Source organism: Ixodes scapularis, unplaced genomic scaffold, assembly GCF_016920785.2.
Source record: "Ixodes scapularis isolate PalLabHiFi unplaced genomic scaffold, ASM1692078v2 PGA_scaffold9__187_contigs__length_104089568, whole genome shotgun sequence".
NCBI lineage: Eukaryota > Metazoa > Arthropoda > Arachnida > Ixodida > Ixodidae > Ixodes > Ixodes scapularis.
Genome location: NW_024609884.1, coordinates 1,863,200 through 1,882,904, shown reverse-complemented (window position 1 = coordinate 1,882,904; position 19,705 = coordinate 1,863,200). Strand labels below are relative to the sequence as shown.

Here is a 19,705-nt window from a genome sequence, read left to right as displayed (position 1 = left end):
ATAATAGGAAAAAAAAAAACTACCTACTCAATCAAATATTCTCTTTAACACATGGCTAGATACTACAAAGTGTACAGAATACAATGTTGGAAGCACTTTTAATATTAACCGATTATTAGTGATTTCATCACACATTGAAGTTCAGTGCTCAATGTGTGGCTAACAAGTAATAAAACAAAAGATCAGATAAAATATTTCTTAAACCTATACAGTCATGTCTCGTTAATATGGACGCCTCCGTTCTCCAGAAAAATCGTCCATAATGTGAATCGTCCATAATAACGAATCAAGGTCAAAAACACAAACATTAGGTAATAATTGTTAAAAAAAAGCATTGTTTATTTCGCCAAAGAACGAGGAGATATGAGTTTGCACTGACGCTTTCGATCCCACTTTAATGTCCAAAAAGCGCAACACTTCGGCCACTTGAAGTGCACGTTCTCCGTCCCCCTCCTGCTCAAGGTAGGCGATCGCTGTCTCCAAGCCACGGCAAGCTTCACATCGAGTAACGGTTGGTCTCTCTTCTTCATCGGCTGTTTCTGTCGGCGCAAAGTTTTCGACAAGTTGATGGCCCTGTTGAGCGAATTCACCGACAAGCTCCATGATCTGCTCGTCGCTCATAGGCTCCCAGCTGTTAGTCTCTTCGTCTATATCCAAGAATGCCGATGCCTCTTCATCTGGGTTTTCTCCCCGAGTTGTCGAAGAGCTTCACGAAGGGCCGCGAGCGGAAGTTCATCCATCGGATCCTCCACCTCCATAGCAGAGCTGTTAACAAGAATACCTGCGTGACGCCAGCAGTTCACAATGGTTTGAGGCCTCACCGCGTCCCACGCCCTCTTCAGCTTTTGAAGGCACCACCTCAAGTCAACAGTTTGCGGTTCATTGTCTTCCGCGCAAGCGATGTAGTGCCGCACAAGTTCACCTCTGTAGTGTGCCTTAACCGCGCGAATAATTCCTGCGTCCAAGGGCTGTGTTTTGGCAGTCATGTTGGGCAGAAAGAACTTCAAGGTAAGGTATTCATAGTCCGCACGAACAGAATGGCATGATGCGTTATCAACCAACAAAACAGCCCTCCTCTTCTCAGCCTTCAAGAAGCGGTCGAATTTTGCCAAGAAGATTTCAAATATCTTTCCTGTCATCCATGCTTTCTTGTTGCAATTGTAGGAGCAATACATGTTCGGGTCAAATGTCTTTCCAAAACATCGTGGTCGCTCCGCTTTTGCCACGACAATGGGCTTCCACTTGTGGGTGCCGCTCGCGTTGCGCAAGAATCCCACCGTGATTCTCTCTTTGCTTCGCTTGTTTCCAGCCACAGGTTCGGATGCCAGAGTCGAAGATGGGCCCAACTTGTAAAAAAAGCCAGCCTCGTCGAAGTTGTAAATATCATCTGGAGAATACTGAGCCAGAAATTCCGCAAGCTGTTTCCGAGCACTGGCAACGGCGGCTGTATCCACGCTTCCACTCTCCATGAATACGGTGGCTTGAAATTCCATGCCTTCTCTTAAACCTGCTGAGCCAACCCCTTGAGTAGTTCAGGTCATGAATGTCTGCATAAAGACGTGAAGATTGCAGACATTAAAATAAAACCACTGAAGAGAGAACAGTTATTTTAACGTAGATGCGTAATTGCACAAGAACGAGCAACTAGAAAAATCATTAGAAGAAACAACATTTTTGGGGAGGAATGCGTAACGTTTTGAGAAAACATTTTCAAACTCAGTGCTTAAAAAGATACGCTCAGAACTTACTTACCCGTCGTTGTGCCGAACTCCTTCGCCTTTTCTTGCAGCATCTCGTCGCTGACGGCGGCCCCTCTGGAGCGCATTTCCGCAAATCAGATGTTGACGGCCTCCTCCAACTTCTCAAACTTTGGGGGTCGCTGCCGGCAGGAACTGGAGCTGGCTGTGGGAACGCTCATCCATTTATTTGATTCTTTTAGAATTGCGTGGACTGTCGATTTTCCGAGATCAACGCCAAGGTTTTTTCCACTCCACTCTTTCACGTACTGAACAGACGCTGAAGGCGTTTCAATTTTGAATTTGCATATCTCCTTTTTCAGCTGAGCAGAAAGCTCTGTCCGTTTACGCTTAACACCTGCCATCGTCTCCACCTCCGAAATGACCGGAGAAGCGTCCAGCCTTGCCTCTTGCCTCTTATGCACAACGAATGTGATTCATCACGTATGCCAACCCGGAAGGAGATGGCATACGTTTAAGCTTGAAAAACAAGAAACAAAAAAAAACAAAAAACGACCACCTTCAGGCGCGCAGGTCTTATCTCAAGGGCGGAGGACAATAGTGAATTCCGGGTGCAAACTGTGACCCCTACGATTCACTAACCTTTTCTTCTGTCGGGTATGTGGACTCGCCTTCAAAGTAACCAGACGGGGAACAAAAAGGCAATGGTGAATTCCGAGTAGTACACACTGGGGTCACTAATATTTTTTTTTTCGTGGACACGTGTCCATATTAACGAGACAAAAATGCCTGTATTTTCCCGTTTCGTCCCCAAAATAGCCGTCCATAGTCCGGACTGCGGGTTTCTGTATTAACGGGACAGAATTGCATGGCGGGAGACCGGTCGCCGAAAATTTCGTCCATATTGCGGGGTGTCCCGATTAACGGGGTCCATATTAACGAGACATGACTGTATTAAGAAATTGCTCTCAACATTGTATGCTTCACACATTTAGCTACATGTTTCAGAAAAAAAAGTTGCATTTCTATCTGCCCTAGGTGGATGCCGAGACATCCCTCCTGCAAATTTTCAACATGCCCTAAAATTGTGTTTTGCAAAAGCGGTGTTTTAAAGTTGACTTCAACACACATTCAGCCTGCATAGACATTGTAAATTGATTTATAGCTCAAATATTCATCCACAAAGTTAGGAACTTGCAAGAAATGCAGGTAGCAATGTGCCTTTGTGCGCAATGTGCGAAGGCACACGGTGACGGTGGCCATGTTGGCAGTCAATCGTTACGTGGGAGCACACTGTGGCCAAGAAGGTGCTTCGAACTCGCAACTTGCAGCGTTGGCGGCAGAGGATCGCAAGGCCCTCAAGACACTTCCTGCTGAGGGCACCGGCGAGGACCAAACGACCGGCGGCGCGCAGCCGACCACGCTGCACCTGGTGGTGGAGAGCAGCGGCCCTTTGGCACCCCCCCGACGCAAGAGGGGGCGCCCCCGCAAGACTGAACAGCTCGCCAGGTGAGTTGTCGGTATGCTCGGGGCACCCCTCCCACCGAGCACAAGACGTCTCGTAGCCGGCTTGAAACGGTTCGATTAAGCTAGAGGCGTCTTTGGCTACGCAATACGTCTATAAGACACCTTTATAAGACGTCTCAAGATATCTTGCATAGACGTCTAATTACTTAGTCTAGCCGTTTCAAGCTGGCTGCGAGACGTCTTTTGCTCAGTGGGCTTTGTGCTGCCACTTGTAGTTGGTAGTGGTTGCCAAGCATGGTGTGCCTCCCTGTGCCAGGCCCCAGCCCAGCCCGGCGACCAAGAAGGTGGACAACTCGCCCCTGGTGCCGGCTCGCAGCGAGGACGGCCTCTACCACTGCCCGCGTTGCAAGCGCAGGTTTTGCAAGGAGAGGCACATCCTGGGCCATCGATGCATGGCCAGAGGGGACTATGTGGACAACTTGGACAAGGTGGGTGCCCATCTTCCCCTCCCACGTTCCTGGCTCTTAAAGTAGTTAGAGCATTGATTACTCGGGTTCCACTCTGACTCCAGAGTGGCTGCAAGTGATGAAGGTAATGTAGGGTGCAACGCACCCACAGATCCATTCTTCTCATGAAAATAAAAGAGATGGCTCGAGGCGCAGCACGCGCCTCGGAGAGCGCGTGCAAAAGAATGCTCTGAGGCCGCCATTACAGGCAGACACGTCGTTCGCTTGTCTCGTTCTATGTCCTAACTTTAAATAATGTGGCAGGGCCTCGCGGCCCCCCACAGTAACATTATACATTTGTATGGCCTTCTAGGTATCCCTTGGGGGCTCCCTGAGCTCTTGCAGTTGAAGCTAAAAGGTCATCCATTGAGGCATGACTATGACCTTCTAGGTTGCCCTTGGGGGTTCCCTGAGCTCTTGCAGTTGAAGCTAAAAGGCCATCCATTGAGGCATGACTATGACCTAGGTCCCTCTGGACCCAGGTCATACATGTAGACCTTCGTCATACATGACCTAGAGCCATGTATGATCTTCTAGATCCCTCTGGGTGGTTCCCGAGCTCTTGCACTTGAAGCTAAAAGGCCATCCATTGAGGCATGACTATGACCTTCTAGGTCCCTCTTGAGGGCTCCCTGAGCTCTTGCAGTGGAAGCGAAAAGGCCATCCATTGAGGCATGACCATGATCTCATTGCATGGCACTCTAGGTTCCCCTTGGGGGTTCCCAGAGCTCTTCCAGTTGAAGCTAGAAGGCCATCCATTGAGGCATGACTATGATCTCATTGTATGGCCTTCTAGGTCCCCCTTGGGGGTTCCCTGAGCTCTTGCAGTTGAAGCGAAAAGGCCATCTATTGAGGCATGATCATGATCTCATTGTATGGCACTCTAGGTCCCCCTTGGGGGTTCCCTGAGCTCTTCCAGTTGAAGCTAGAAGGCCATCCATTGAGGCATGACTATGATCTCCTCCGTAGGGCATTGCATCACTACCTGAGAGGGGTGCCTCCCCAGCATTCATCGAAAGTTTGGCAGAGATTATGCTCGTCCCCATAAAAGGCTATATGTTGCACAATCGGTTAAGAGATTAGTCGGCAAATAAATCATTAATATTACTGCCCTAATGCTAAGCTCAGAGCTGCATATGGAGACATTTGAGGCATTCAATGGGATGGCAGTTCAAGTGCCTTTCATTAGGTTTGCCAATCAGGTTGCAGTGGTCCAGCTTGACCAGCCAAACTTGAGATGGGCATGTCCGCGCACACATGTTTAAACTTACCCTAACCAGCCCGAGTCAACCATTGGTTAGCAGTGTTGCCAGACGATCCCACCAAAAAACCGCCAAATGGCTGGGACCTATAGCCCAGAAATAGACAGAGCTGTAAAAGCGAATAGCCGAAACTAAAAACAGTTATTTTTAAGGCTTTTTATCGACAATTTTTCACACACATACAAAGCATGTCACATTCTCTTTTTGAACCATCAGATTCGCCACATTTCGTGTACATTATGTTTCTCGTCAATTTAAAAAAAAAAAAAAAAAAAAAAAGCTTCGAAAGGATGGAAACTTGTACAACACTGACCCTTCCTTTTTTGGTTTTCAGAAATACAAAACACGCAAACACAGCTTCGCTGCATCCTTAAAAATAGCCCAAAAATAGCTACATAGCAACCACAAAACTTTTGACGCCAACTAGAAAAAAAAACGTAGCCTGATTTGGCTACTTATATAGCCCAATCTGGCAAACTGTTAGTCGACTTTACGGCCAAGGCTACATCCACGCGCGGGGATGTAGCCAAGTCGGGAGGTGATAAGGCTCCATTTACGCAAAAGGTTCAAGTTTTTTACTTGTTTGTGCGTTCAGCCGACCAGCCGAGCCATCCCAGTAGTATTGTGTGGGGATATTGATCTGTGGGTGAGCTTTAGAGCAGGCTATGATCTCCGCTAAATTACGTCTAACAACATAAATATTACGGAACATTTTTTTTTCTTGAAAAAAAAATTTAAAAAAATGTCTCCCAATCTATGCCCTTTAAAAAAAATTTTTCATTGGAATGTGTTTTTAAATATAGCATAAATCTGCAAAAAAGGTGTGAAAAAGACGTAATTAGACAGTTTTAGGATAACGTTGCTGGCTCTTACATATGCAATATGCAATATATAGCGATATTGCACATTTCTTAATTTTTTTAAAAATTATTTTAAAACATGTGTGTTTTATTTATGCCATTTAAAGAAAAAATTTTCGTTGGAGTGTCTTTTTAGATATAGCTGAAATCTTTACAAAAAGTGGGAAAAAGACGTAATTAAACAGTTTTAGTACGGTGTTGCTGGCTCTTACGTATGCAATGGTCTGGCGTACGCTAAAAACGACCTGCTCAGACCAATTTGAGTTGTGCGTTACATTGTCGAGTGAACATCTTTGTGATCTTCTTGATTCAGTTTGCCAGAGCCGCAGAATCCCGCGGGCTCATAGCGCCACCACGCTCCTCAAAAGGAATATCGAAAAGGAAAACGTTTCCAATCGAATCGTTTTATTTCGAATTAAACCGAGCCGCGGCCGCCCGGTTGAGCGCGCTTTTCCGCGGGGTACGGAGGCTCCAAGTACGAGTTTGTAGCCGAATCGATCACTGAGCCTCCGCCAATCGCCCCAACTGGCACCTTTTATCGATGCTGTCGCGGGAAGAAATCCACGACCTACCGGTGTCCGGCGCATAGCGACGAACTGCGCAAAGAGGCTTAGCATCGAGCAGTTGGTGGCATTCACATGCGTTGCGAACGGCGAACGTTTTGGCTACGCACTCCTCTGGCCGCACGGCAATTTGATCGAAGTGCGGTAGGTCCCGGAAAGAATTGCGGAGCCGAACTTCACGCAACTACACGTAACGGCGAACGCTCAGTCATCCTCGCCACGCCGGTCGACGTAACCTCAGTCTCAAATCGGGCGCTTTCGCGGGTCTTGAGATCTCGAGAGCTCCTCGCAAAGCATGCCAGCCTGCTACGCTAAATCCCCAGCGTCGCGTGCATGCACATTATGCTAGCCCTTCTATTGTGTTCTGCGCATGCGCACTGTCGACCCGCCATTTCTTTGCGTACGCAAAACTTTAGCGTACGGTCTACTAAAACCATCTATTATAATTTTCTATGCAAGCAGAAAAAAGCATGACATTGGAGAGAAAGAAAAAGTTACGATGATGAATTTAATAAACCTGAAATATCAAAATTCTGACAACCTGTTTAATATGTATAAAAAGGAGGACACGCAATTTCTTTGCGTGCACAGAGCTTTAGCATACGGTCCACTAAAACTGTCTATTAAAATTTTCTAATCAAGCAGAAAAAAAGCATGACATAGAAGTCGAGAAAGAAAATAAGTGTACGATGATGAATTTAATAAACCTGAAATATCAAAATTCTAACAACTTGTTCAATATGTATAAAAGGACGACACGCAATTCCTTTGCATGCGCAAAGCTTTAGTGTACGGTCCACTAAAACCATCTGTTATAATTTTCTATACAAACCAAAAGAAGCATAACATTATAGAAAAAAAATAACTGTACGATGATGAATTTAATAAACCTGAAATATCAAAATTCTAACAACTTGTTCAATATGTATAAAGGAGGACACGCAATTTCTTTGCGTGCGCAAAGCTTTAGCGTACGGTCCACTAAAACCGTCTATCATAATTTTCTATACGAGCAAAAAAAAGCATCGCATTATAGAAGTGGAGAAAAAAAAAGTGTACAATGAAGAATTTAAAAAAACCTGAAATATCAAAATTCTGACAACTTGTTCAGTATGTATAAAAAGGAGGACAGGTAATTTCTTTGTGTGCGCAAAGCTCTAGCATACGGTCCACTAAAACTGTCTATTATAATTTTCTATATGAGCAAAAAAAAGCATTGCATTATAAAAGTGAAGGAAAAAAGTGTACAATGATGAATTTAATAAACCTGGAACATCAAAATTTTATGAAAAAAAAAGTATGAGGATGAATTTAATAAACCTGAAATATCGAAATTCTGACAACTCATTCAATGGGTATAAAAAGGAGGGTGCACAATTTGAAGTTGATGGAAACAATTGCACAGATGGCATTGGGATCATGGCCAACGTTACTAGACGCAGAGCGAGCCTTAGGCTCCGTGGAATGGTGTGGACGTGGAGCCTCCAGACCATTCAATGGACGATTTAGCGGTCCATTGAACGGAGCTGTCCTGCAGAAGGAGGTCCCAGAAGAAGGGACGCCCGTGGCGGGAGAGGGCGCTGCAGACCCAGGCGAGGGGGAGGTGGACACGGACACGACGGAGGACTTCAAGGTGCACCGTACGGGCGAGCGGGAGCCCTGGTCTCGAGGCAGGCATCGCAGAGGAAGGGGCGCCGGGAGGGGGGCCCGGAGGGCGGCCCAAGGGCAGCCTCCCCCAATGGGGGAGGCCAACAAGGAGAATGTGGCTCGAGAGTCGCTTGAGGAGGAACCAGGTGAGCTTTTGGTACACTTTTACTACTACAAAAAAAGCAATTCGGTCCATTGCATGCTTGTGCCATAATGATCGCACACACATTTTAAGAAGTATAATTTATTTACTATCCAACGGTTAATATTGTTAAACTTTGCGGAAGTAATCTTCCATTTTCTCAAAAACCATACGGAGTCCTTTGTTACTCGATTTCCCTTAAGAGACACCCAATACAACTTGAGACGTGTGGAATATGATAGAGGCCAAATACATACTAATTATGGTGAACAAATATTGAAGCAGCAATTAACGCAGCTTTTGAATATGCATCCACAAATTCCCGATGTAGCAACTAAATCAAGATCTGCAGGTACATTTAAAAAAAAAGAATAGGATTATATTTTCGAGCATATATAAACTATTGTGTAGAAATGCTGCCAGCCTTTTCATTGTGTGCACATTTCTTGTTATTTTTGTTTTGTTCTTGCATTTCATTTGTATATATGGTGTGTGTTCCTTGTGAGAGCTACGCTGCTCTGAAACCCGTTTGGGGTACAGCACCTGGGTCAGATGTTTTAATACGCCTTTTGTTCCTGCCACCCCAAAATAAAATGGCAAATCAATACAAAAAGGTAGATCTAGGTGCGGGGCAGCACGTGAGCAACTGTTTTACCCTGCTGCCCTCCATTCAGAGCGTTTCGTAATTCGTTGCACGCCTTGCACGCAGCGTTTAGGTTGTTTTTTTTGCAAAACTTACTTTCTAAAGCAAAGTTGTATATTACTTCGGTGGTCTTCTACTTTCTAAAGCAAAGTTGTATATTACTTCGGTGGTCCTCTAATGTTTTTGGGTCTATATCAGATTTTATAACTATTGCAACTCGATCGTTTGCATGGGATGTGCTACGTGTAAGGCCAACGTGTTCTGTTGGTGGCGAGTGCAGAATGAACGCTTGATTGCGCAAGCTCGACGACGTGACCGGCGGTCGTGGCTCGGGACGTAATAAAAACGTCGTCGAGCCGATAACGAATCGAGCGCTCCATTGACAACGATACAACAAGAGTTGAAACAACAACAATACAACAATAACCAGCCCTCCATGCCAGACAGTAATTCAATGTACTATCAAGTTGAAATGAAAGGCAATCACCGGAGCGCGTGCCGCTCCGTACATCCTGCGCCGCCTGTCAGCGATCGGGGGAACCCTTGGCGCATGCGCTGTTCAAGTTGAGGGTGCGAGGCTGCGTGTCCAACTGTTAGGTGATCAGCTCCCGGCTGGCGCATCTGTGCTTCTCCGCGGCGACGGCTTAGAGCACCCTCAGCGGCGCTGCGGAGAAGGACAGGTGCGCCAGCCGGGAGCTGAGCACCTAACAGTAGGACACGCAGCCTCGCACACTCAACTTGAACAGCGCATGCGCCGAGGGTTCCCCCGATCGCTGACAGGCGACGCAAAATGTACGGAGCGGCACGCGCTCCGGTGATCGCCTTTCATTTCAACCTGACAGTACCAGTTTAGTAAAAAATATAACAAACCAAACTTGGACTTGGCACGGAAGTTTTCAATGTACCGTTGATGCCGGTTATAACCGATTCGACGGGAATCAGAAATCACTGGACTAAGGTAAAATCCCGTAAGGCCGCCCCCTCCCGAGGGGTCGCCCATCCTATTTTTTCGGCCTTTGTAGCAAGTCTGCAGCCAGTTCTGGGTGGCTGCTCGGCCGCGGACAAAGTAAACTTTCCGAATTTAACTGTTCTCTAAATTATCACGAAATTTCTTTTGGCTATATTTGCGGGAGCCGCTAAATTTCCTTCGCTAAAAATGGACTCAAATACATTGATAAAGTGCCAGCGGGAATGAAAAATCGTGATTGCTATTTCGTTATAACTGCTTTTTCGTTATAACTGCTGTTTTGTTATAGCTGCTATTTCGTTATAACTGCTATTTCGTTATGTTATGGTTGCTGTTTCAATATAAATGGTTGCGACATAGTAGATGTGCCACAATATTGAAGAAACAGATGAATGGGGGATAAGGTTGGTTTATCGGAGCAACTTTCTGTATGAAATATTGAGGTGAAAATATATATACTGACATTTTCCATGCACGGCGGCAGCATTTTCTGGGCGAGTCAAAGTTTAGTTAGGTCAATCATGATCGACTGTGCCGGCCGGAGCAAAAGGCGGACAAAAAGAAGCAGTGGCCGTCGCGTGTTTGTAGCCCAAACGAGCTTGTGCGTAAGCGCAAAATTGCTTTAGGCTACAAGTATGTGATGAGTGTCGCATACTTGCGGTGTTGGACGCATACTTGACAAGTGTTGCCTACTCGTGGGTATCGCAGCGAGGGCAGAGCCCCCCGGGGGAGGCACCGAACGGAAGCTCCACTGGCGGGAGGACCCGCGCCACGTGCCGGTGTTTTCAAGGGACGAGGACCGGCTGGCCTTCGAGGAGCACCTGAACAAGGTGGACCTGAGCTGTGTGGACCACCTGTACACCCAGCACCAGGTGGCCCAGGAGATCACCTGCCTGCCCGGAGCACGCTTGGCCCCCAAGGAGGTGTGCGACCTGCACGTGTTCTCCTGCAACGTCTGCAAGAAGGTGCGTCCGGTGGTCAGTGCTGCCAACCTTAGGGATTTTCCCCTAGATCTAGGGATTTCCCTTGTCTAGGGGCCAAGGGAAATTTTGTTCAAATCTAGGGATTGTTTTCTAATGGGTTTCAGAGGGCTTTACAAACACGTTCCTTCCCTTTTTTCTCCTCGTGCCGGCCTAATGCAGCGGGAAAAAGGCTTCTTTGTGTAATCTCCAGTGGTAACAGCAGCTTTTCTTTTTTAGGGGCAAAGCTCCTTAGGGTCTGCCCTTGTTCGTCCGGCGTCCGTGCTGACATTGATTGCCATCCCATCTGTCTTCTTAAAGAAAGAAAAAATGTTTGTGCAGTCGATAGGATTCGAACCTGTGCGGGGAGACCCCAATGAATTTCTAGTCCATCGCCTCAACCACTCGGCCACGACTGCGGGACGAGTAGGGGGCTCTGAGATGTGGTAGTAACTCAAGAGCTGGGGACCTCATGGATGAAACGGAGCATGTAGCCGCTCAACGTCTATACAGGAGAGGGCGCTGCGGTCAAATGCGTAAATAATCGCGTTAAACTTTGCATGCATTGGCTCAATGTTTATAGACGAGAGGGCGCTGCGGTCAAATGCTCAAATGCGTATATAACCATGTTCCATACCACACATTTCATACCAACGCAACTCGGAACTCAGCACTACCTATGAGCAATAAAAAAATATTAGCACCATCAGTACTACCTATGAACAAAATCAGTATCATCAGCACCACCTGAGCTTCGCCCCAATCATCATCATTCAACACGTGGAGATGCGGTCATTTTTTTAATTTTTTTTATTTAGGAATTGCTGCGGATGGTTCTCCACCATCCTGGCAGGAGAGGGTTACAACATGTTTATAAGAAAGGAGTCAAAACTATTGGATGTTGAAGCATTCACGCAGTCTGATAGCACTGAGTTCCAGTCTTCAAGGGTTCGTAGAAAAAGGAGCACTTAAATAGATTATTTTTAGGAGCGTATTTTCTAACATTTTTTTAGTGGTTTAACCTTGCTGAGCACTGAGGAGGTGGCTGAATACACAAGCCTTTACTTAAGCCAGTTTCGTTATTATAAAGTTTATAAAAAAAAGCTTAATCTTTGCAAATTTCCGCCTGGCTTCGAGGGATTCTAGCCCACATCTATTCAACATTTCAGAAACTGAGGAGAGGTGCGTAAAATCAGAAAAAATAAATTGTGCATTTAGTCACTGAATCCTCTTCACTTTTTTTATATCATTCTTTAAGTATGGGTCCCACACGATTGACGCATATTCCATAACTGGGCGAATAGGGCTTTATAGGCTGAAAGTTTGACAGTCCAATGGACCTAATGCGCAATTGCTTTGTGGTCTGATAACACTGAGAGCGTCGCCATTGCAATGTTGGCAAGTGTTGTTGGTACCGAAGCGCGGTGGAGGCATCAAAGACAGCCGTGCGGGCAACGTGCGATGGCGCAGCAACTGTTTTCCGCCTTCTGACCATATTATGTGGACGAACAGTTGAAACAGCCTACCGCAACTGTCCGACAAAACACTCGGAGGCGTGCGCGTTCTGGCGACAACCTCTTCGAAGCAGCAGACCAAGTCCTACGCCTTCGCTGTGGAAGCTCGTCGCCAGCGTGTGCACAGGCCTCCGAAGGGACTACGCCGTCATGCCTTTCACTTTGGGAACACTTTTTTTAATTCTTCTTTCGATGCTAATACGCTTGAAGTCATACTGTTTAGCGGTATACTGAGGCAAATACATGACTCAAAATAGTTTTTTTTCTGTAGTTACTGGCGGAGGGTTTTTTGCTGGAACGCTCTGTGTTCTTCTAAAAGAAACTGCCCTGGGCAATATTTTTCAAGCGTTGCAAAGGGCTAAAGTTGATGGATGTTAATAAACATTTGTTCCACCCTGACAGAAGAACTGCAGTGACTTTCTCAAAACTACCCCCGAGCTTCTTTGCACAAAAGAAAATTTCTACCTTTGCTGTGACGAAAAGGAGGTTGTAAAATGAAGTTGGCACCGCCCATATTGCTTCATTTGACGTCCGCAACATACATTTTTGCTGCTGCCGACATCGAAGTTTTAGCCGCAGCTATGAACCTAACCATACTACTGTTAACTATACGCACCTTCAATTATGGTTGGTGACGTAGATTATTAAAACTGCCATCTTTTTCTCCCGCTTAAAACGGGGGGTGCAACGATTTCCGGACTTCGATCAAAGATTTCTGGAAGTTGCCCTCTGACACTTCTGAAGTAAAGAACCGAAAACCGATTTCGCCTGTGTGTCCTAGTTGTTGCATAAAAAAAAAGATAAATATTGGCATTTCGGGCACCCCACAACTTACTCCCAGCCTTCAGAATCACACCTGGTCCACCTCCTAGTGACGTCGTTCGGAGTGCCATGTAGCTTCCCGTGTGCTATCTCGGGGGATGCTTCCTCCCTCTCTCTGCTGACATTAGCGGGCATTATGCTGCAGCTTAGAGCCGAGCGAGGTCACGTAATCTTTTCGTCGTAGTTCCTTCGGCTGCCACCTGGGGCTGCAGGTGGGGGCAATAGCTCGACTTGTGCTTTGCGATTATGCAGCGGAATCACAACATTTTTAATGAAGGAGATGTTTTCTCTATCCTCCGGGACACGATAAACAAGATAAAAATGACGAGATCCAAATTTTTTTAATCATAAAATCGTTGCACCACCCCTTTAACAGCCTTAGTCTCGTCCGCATGAATTGAGCTGCTTGCGCATCAAGAAAAAGGCAGGCCGACACTACAATGAACATAAAAGAGAAAGAAGGTCATGAACAAATTTAGTACAACTTCGTGAAAAGATTAGGGCCCAGTTCACTAGTTGTAAATGGCTTCACGCCGCGCGATAACGTCCGCATGTTTCTTTGCATTGTCACCGATCGTTTTTGTCAAAAGCTGCGTAAGGAAAAAATTGTGAACCCTGTTCACGTTTGCATTCATGTCACTTACGAATCGAAGGTTTATCGCTGTATCTGCAGCGGCACGCAGCAATTGTTGGCATCGCGTCTCCCTCACGAAGCGCGGTCGCTCGTTTACATGGGGTCTTTGCCGGTCGGGTCTCTGGTTTCGTTTTCTCGCCACTAACAAGATGGCAGACGTAGTTCTCGGTACGCTACTAGATGGCGCTTTAAATTTCGCAAATGGCCTATTGCACGCTCCAAATTCTTTAAAAAAAAAAAAAACAATTTTTTGTAGGCCTTGGTGCAAGTATTGTCTATGTGGGTGTCCCAGCTAAGTTTCGTATTACTAGTTAGACCTAAGTATTTTATGTCATTCACAGATTCAATGACGTTATTGCGGACATGATACTTATGTTCGAGAGGAGATTTCTTGTGTGTTATTTTAAGAGCGCATGTTTTTGTGTAGTTTATAACCATCTGCCACCTCTCACAACTGTCAGCAATTTTACACAAGTTTTTGTTAAGCGATAATCGGTCCGAGGCGTTAATGACGGTTGTATAAATCACACAGTTGTCTGCAAACATTTTCACAGTCACACCCAATTCAAGGTCGTCAGCTATGTCATTGACATATACCTAGAATAAAAGGGGTCCCAAGACAGACCTTTGGGGAACACCTGACAGGACATTGAGATTTTGCGATTGACAACTGTTAATTTCTACAAACTGTGTTCTGTTCGTCAGATACACGGAAATCCAGTTCACAAGGCTGGGAGAAATTCCTACACGCTGCAGTTTTCTTAGTAGTAGATAGTTCGGTACCCTATCAGAAGCTTTTGATAGATCCAAAAATATTGCATCAATTTGTTTCCTTTTGTTGATAGCATTGGCGAAGTCATGTACAACTGATACGAGTGGAGTCTGGGTTGATAGCTTTTTTTCTAAACCCTTGCTGAAAGTTGGCTAATATGTTATTGGATTCTAAAGACGAAGTAAAAACAAAGTTATGTGGCTAAAAATTATGTGTTTGAGCAGTTTGCAGCAACTGCTGAATAATGATATTGGCCTGTAGTTTGCATCCAGCAGTTTGCTCCCGTCCTCGTGCACAAGCACAATTTTCCGCACAGCCAATCAGGAGGCAGGCATCTCTGATCGAAGGATGCATTGAACAAAACATATAAATACTGCGAAATCATGTTCGCGTAACGCTTCAGAAAGGCGTTGAGGATACCGTCAGGGCCAGAAGGCTTTTTTACATCAAGTTTTAAAAAGAGAAGGCGAATGCCATTCACACTTAAATTTATGTCTTGTATTACATTAGATGAAAAGAAAAAGTGTTCAATTGTATTTTCGGTCGTGCCCCGATGACTAAAAACGCTGTGAGTTGTGCTGTTGAGCTCTTTGGCAATCTGGTAAGGGTCAGTAACCCCACAACCATCAATGTTTGGGAGAGGGTCCTGGGCGGCGACTTCATAGGCATGTGTCGGCCCTCGTGCAGGTGTTCAAGACCCAGTCACACATGCGCCTCCACTGCCTGATCCACACGGACCTGAAGCCCTTCACCTGCCATCAGTGCGACTTCAGCACCAACGCCAAGGGGAACCTGTACACCCACATGCGCAAGCACACGGGAAACTACTTCAAGTGCTCCCGCTGCGCTTTCCGCAGCTGCAACCGCAGTCACATGGCCGAGCATGAGGTACCGTCCCTCTTGCTGTTCAAAACCTTATGAGGAGCATGAGCAAAAGGCCCAAGCGCAATGGAGCTACACCTTTGTGTAGCCCCATTGCGTAGCCCCAACTGTTGTTACATTTAATCAGACCCTCCTTTGAATATCCTTTGTGCTGTTCTTTTATACACAAACTCAACTCTGTTACGTCACGGCGCGACGGTTGCACATCGAGCGCACTTCTGGTCTGGGGCTGTGGGCGGAAGTCACCATGCGAGACGTGCATTCTTGCGTTGTCTTGGAAGAAACCAGACGAAAACCTGCCTTCTCGTCGAAACGCCACGACCGGGGCTGTACCAAAAGAGTTTAGGAAGGTTAGGTCGGTTTTCACGTGCTCGGTTCGTCCGAGGACGCGGACATTTGTCGCATAAAGGGAAACACAGACGCTGTCGGACCACGATTGCTCGGGCAAGAAGCACTTTAGGTTGAATTCACGGATACTACTTATTTGTTTTGTTCCGACACGAACGCGGGAAAACCGTCAAGTTGTACGGACCACTTGCGGACTACGTTTGGTGCGTCATCAAGTTCAAACGGCCGCCTCATCGTTCGAGCCGCTGTCTACTCTCTCAGACGTTTCTGCTCGTCGTCTGCTCTTTCGGACGACACCGGCCCGTAGACCAAACTTTTGCCCGGTTATTGCGATAAGAAGTGAGTGCAGGTCTCAAAAGACTTTTAAGTTTGAAGGTCGGTTGGGGTAAGCAGGCTTGTTGTAATCAGAAGATACAAGGAGACGTTGATCTTGATCATAGTTAGCAGTGGCCATCGTCGACTTCTCATTCTTGATTCACTTGGTTCGATTCCGGTTGCGATTTTCAGCATCGACGTCGACCATCTTGGCTACGGTTCGCGCTTTTGCAGCCCGAGCGACGTCGCGACTGAAAACAGCGAGCGGAATCTCGTCGTGCAGATCGGGCTTTAGCGTCCCTTCTGCGGCATCCGTGCGGAAGGAATCGCCGCATGTCCTGTTTATTATTCACTCAAAGTTTTGCGGTGTAACGAGCCTCGGTAATTTTGCCGAGGCCGCTAAAGTAGTCGGACATTGCCAGGAGGACGTAGAATCAACAATTTCGACGCAAAAAAGAGCACGGGGACTCATACTTTTTTCTTTAAAGTTAGCAGATCCTTGTTGGTTGTAGTGGTACTTGACAGAACTCTTTTAGTTCTTCTTTTGTCAATCTTCATCTTGTGTCAGTCTGAGTCGGCAGTCTTCACTGCCGGCTCGGCCGTTCCATTGGACCATGTGTGACCTGGGCTTGAGGTCCGGTGCCAAAACCGGCACTCCTTGGCAGAACTCATGGTTTCCGTGCTTTCAAATTGTGGCTAGTTATCGCTGATGATGACCACTGGTATCGCATAGCTGGCGAAATGCATCTTCTTCCTGATGGCAACTGCAGATGTAGTAGGCCTTATCAATCTCATGAAATTTACTGTAGCCGTCTACTGTTACAAGGAAGTGCTTTCCTTGATGCTAGTGGCAAGTTATCGCCGATAATGATCACAGGTGTCGAATAGCCCACGAAATGCATCTTCAGTTTCCTGATGACAACTGCAGATGTATTGTACAGCGGCTGATCAATCTCGCAAAATTCACCGTAGTAGTCTACTGTTACAAGGAAGTGCTTTCCTTGATGCTCTATAACCTTAATTCCAATTCTTTTCTTACAAGGAAGTGCTTTCCTTAATGCTAGAAGTCCAGAAGGTACTAGAAGTCGACTGCGGTAGGATACTGAACTCTCATCATACGGCCGTAAAGTATTTCGAGCATGGGCAAGAGCGTTTCATGTTGGACTAGTTCTCTGGGCACTCAACTCACGAAAAAGCAGCTTGACATTGCTCCCCCCCCCACTGTTGCCAGACTCCACATTTTTTTGTGTCCACAAAAATAAGGGACAAACAAAGGTTTTTTTCCAGTACTGTTTTTGCAGTCTACTGCAGAGCACAGATTGCTACCCATTGGACAGAAACTTTCAAGCTTAAAGTTGCAAAAGAAAAATCTCAAAAGCTGACGTACACGGATAGGGAAAAGTAGGGACTTTTCATATTTGCCAGAGGGAGTCGCCCTTCAGAACTTTTGCGACCAGCGTAATTCGAAAGTTCAGTAACTCGACGAAGCATTTTTTGCTTGATGAAATATTTTGGCTGGCAGTTGAGAAAGGGTTATTATGCAGTCTGTCAATTCCCAGCCAAATCAAACTTAAAAAAAAATAAATAAATAAAATCTGCAGAGTTTAAAGGTTTACTAAGTGCTTTTTGAGATCCTCGTTTTATGGTCACAAGTTATAACTGAATCTACGAGCTCTAATCATCCTAAAAAACAAGAGACTAAAAATTACATCTGCTCGCTACGCGGGAACCCATCGCTCTTGAGTTGCTGAAAAGCGCCGTCCGTCCTTTGACCATATTCAGCGAAGTTCGGTGGCGACGCCTTGAGGACGACCTCAGGGACGACATCTAGACGACCTCAAAGACGACACCTAGGATGCCCTTAGGGACGACGTCTAGGACGATTTTGAAGACAACGTCTGGGAGGACCTCAAGGACGACTTCTGGGATGACCTCGAGGACGACATCTAGGATGACCTCAAGAATTACTTCTAGGACGACCTCGAGGACAACCTCTCGGACGACATCAAGGACGACCTCAAGGTCAACTTCTAGGACGACCCTTGGACAATTTCAAGGACGACATCTAGGACTACCTTAAGGACGACTTGTAGGACGACCTCGAGGACGACATCTGGGATGACGCCTAGAGAAATTCAACCTTTCCACTCTGGTGAAAACCAAAGTGGAAAAGCTGGAGGGTTGCTGCCATCTGTGAGCGAGGCTGGCAAGCCGGTTGTCTGGTTGCCGCCGTCGCTCATAAATGGCGGTAGCTATCCAGAGTTTTGTGCCGAAATTTCTTTGCGGGGGACATGATACTGAGGAAACTAGCCCTTAACAACTCCGCTGTAAAAAAAAAAAGAAATAGATGTGAGCTTTTGTTTGGGTCTGAAAAAACAGGTGAGCTTTTGTCTGGTGAGCTTTTGTCCGGTGAGGTATTGTCCGGTGAGCTGTATGGTGAACTTTTGTCTGGTTACCGCGAGGCTTGCAGCAGAAATGGGAGGCTGGGTGTAAAGTGACGCCCCGTCCTTGCAGGCGACGCACAGCAGCGTGAGGCAGCGCTGCCAGCTGTGCAGCAACGACTACAACACGACCAAGTCGCTGGTGAACCACGTGCGCAAGTACCACACCGGCCCAGCAGGACGCCGGTACCTGGCCACCTTCCAGAACAAGCAGCTCCAGAACATGGCCGTGCTGCACATCTGCCACATTTGCAACCGCAAGTTCAAGAAGAAGGTGGGTGCCAGTGCTGCCAACCTTAGCAATCTTTTTTCCTAGATCTAGGGATTTCCGTCATCGTTTAGGGGCCAGCGGAAATTTGTTTAAATCTAGGGACTGTTTTTTAATGGGTTTCAGAGGGCTTTAGAGACACATTCCTTCCCTTTCTCCTCCTCATGCTGGTCGAGTGCAGCGGGAAAAAGGCTTCCTTGTATATTGTTGGGGCTAAAAATAATCTCCATTGGTAACAACAGCGATTTTAGGGGGCCACACAATGCCAAAGTAACAAAGTTTATTATGTAAAAATGTCTTGACGAAGCAAGTTTAACCTTTAAATGGCCACCCTACTACAAGAATGTAATCTTAATCTATTATATAACGATAATCTCAATATTGATGCAAATTAACACTTTCTGGAAGTCTAGAGAAATCTAGGGAATTTTCCAATAAAAACTGGGAAGAAACGACCGCAGTGGTTGGCGACACTGCTCCCCACTGCAATAAGCAGCACAAATGCTCGAGAGCATCCTTCAACGATTCGTTGCAAGTGCAGTTGCGCTTGGAGATGGCAGGTGTCGGTTGCAACGTAGGTGGACCGGGACCGCCACCTGTTTGTGCACAACGTGCCAGAGCCACCGACCGCGCACCAGTGTGGTCTATGCGGCTACCAGGCCTCGCGCAGAGTCTACCTGGAGAACCACTACCGCAAGCACCGCCTAGTCTACGTCTGCGTGGTCTGCTGCTGCCTGCACCTGAGTGCCACTGCTCTGCGCACGCACCTCCAGGTGAAGTATTTGGGAGGACAGCATTCTTGGTCTGCGTGCTCGCATTTCTTGTCTAGTCGTTCGCTGACCTCTCGTAGGGATGAAAATCTTTGGCAATTTCGCCTGATAACGATACCCAAGCTTTGTTCAGCTGCAGTTGCATATTTGCTGAAAAGAATCGACAACATTGATACCAAATCAAGGGAACAATGTGAATTATTCTTTTAATTACCAATATGTGCCT

The 19,705-nt window shown here is 46.4% G+C and overlaps 1 protein-coding gene across 1 annotated transcript in view; it reads left to right on the top strand.

Annotated features, from left to right (window-relative positions):
* Positions 1-19,705, top strand: part of LOC8034253 (zinc finger protein ZFAT) — a 67,340-nt gene that overhangs the window by 15,392 nt on the left and 32,243 nt on the right. The window contains exons 5-11 of the mRNA XM_029992449.3: positions 3,029-3,206; positions 3,481-3,652; positions 7,893-8,148; positions 10,463-10,719; positions 15,143-15,343; positions 18,515-18,715; positions 19,288-19,482. Of these exons, the coding sequence (XP_029848309.3) occupies positions 3,029-3,206; positions 3,481-3,652; positions 7,893-8,148; positions 10,463-10,719; positions 15,143-15,343; positions 18,515-18,715; positions 19,288-19,482 (1,460 nt within the window). The remainder of the gene's footprint in view (positions 1-3,028; positions 3,207-3,480; positions 3,653-7,892; positions 8,149-10,462; positions 10,720-15,142; positions 15,344-18,514; positions 18,716-19,287; positions 19,483-19,705) is intronic.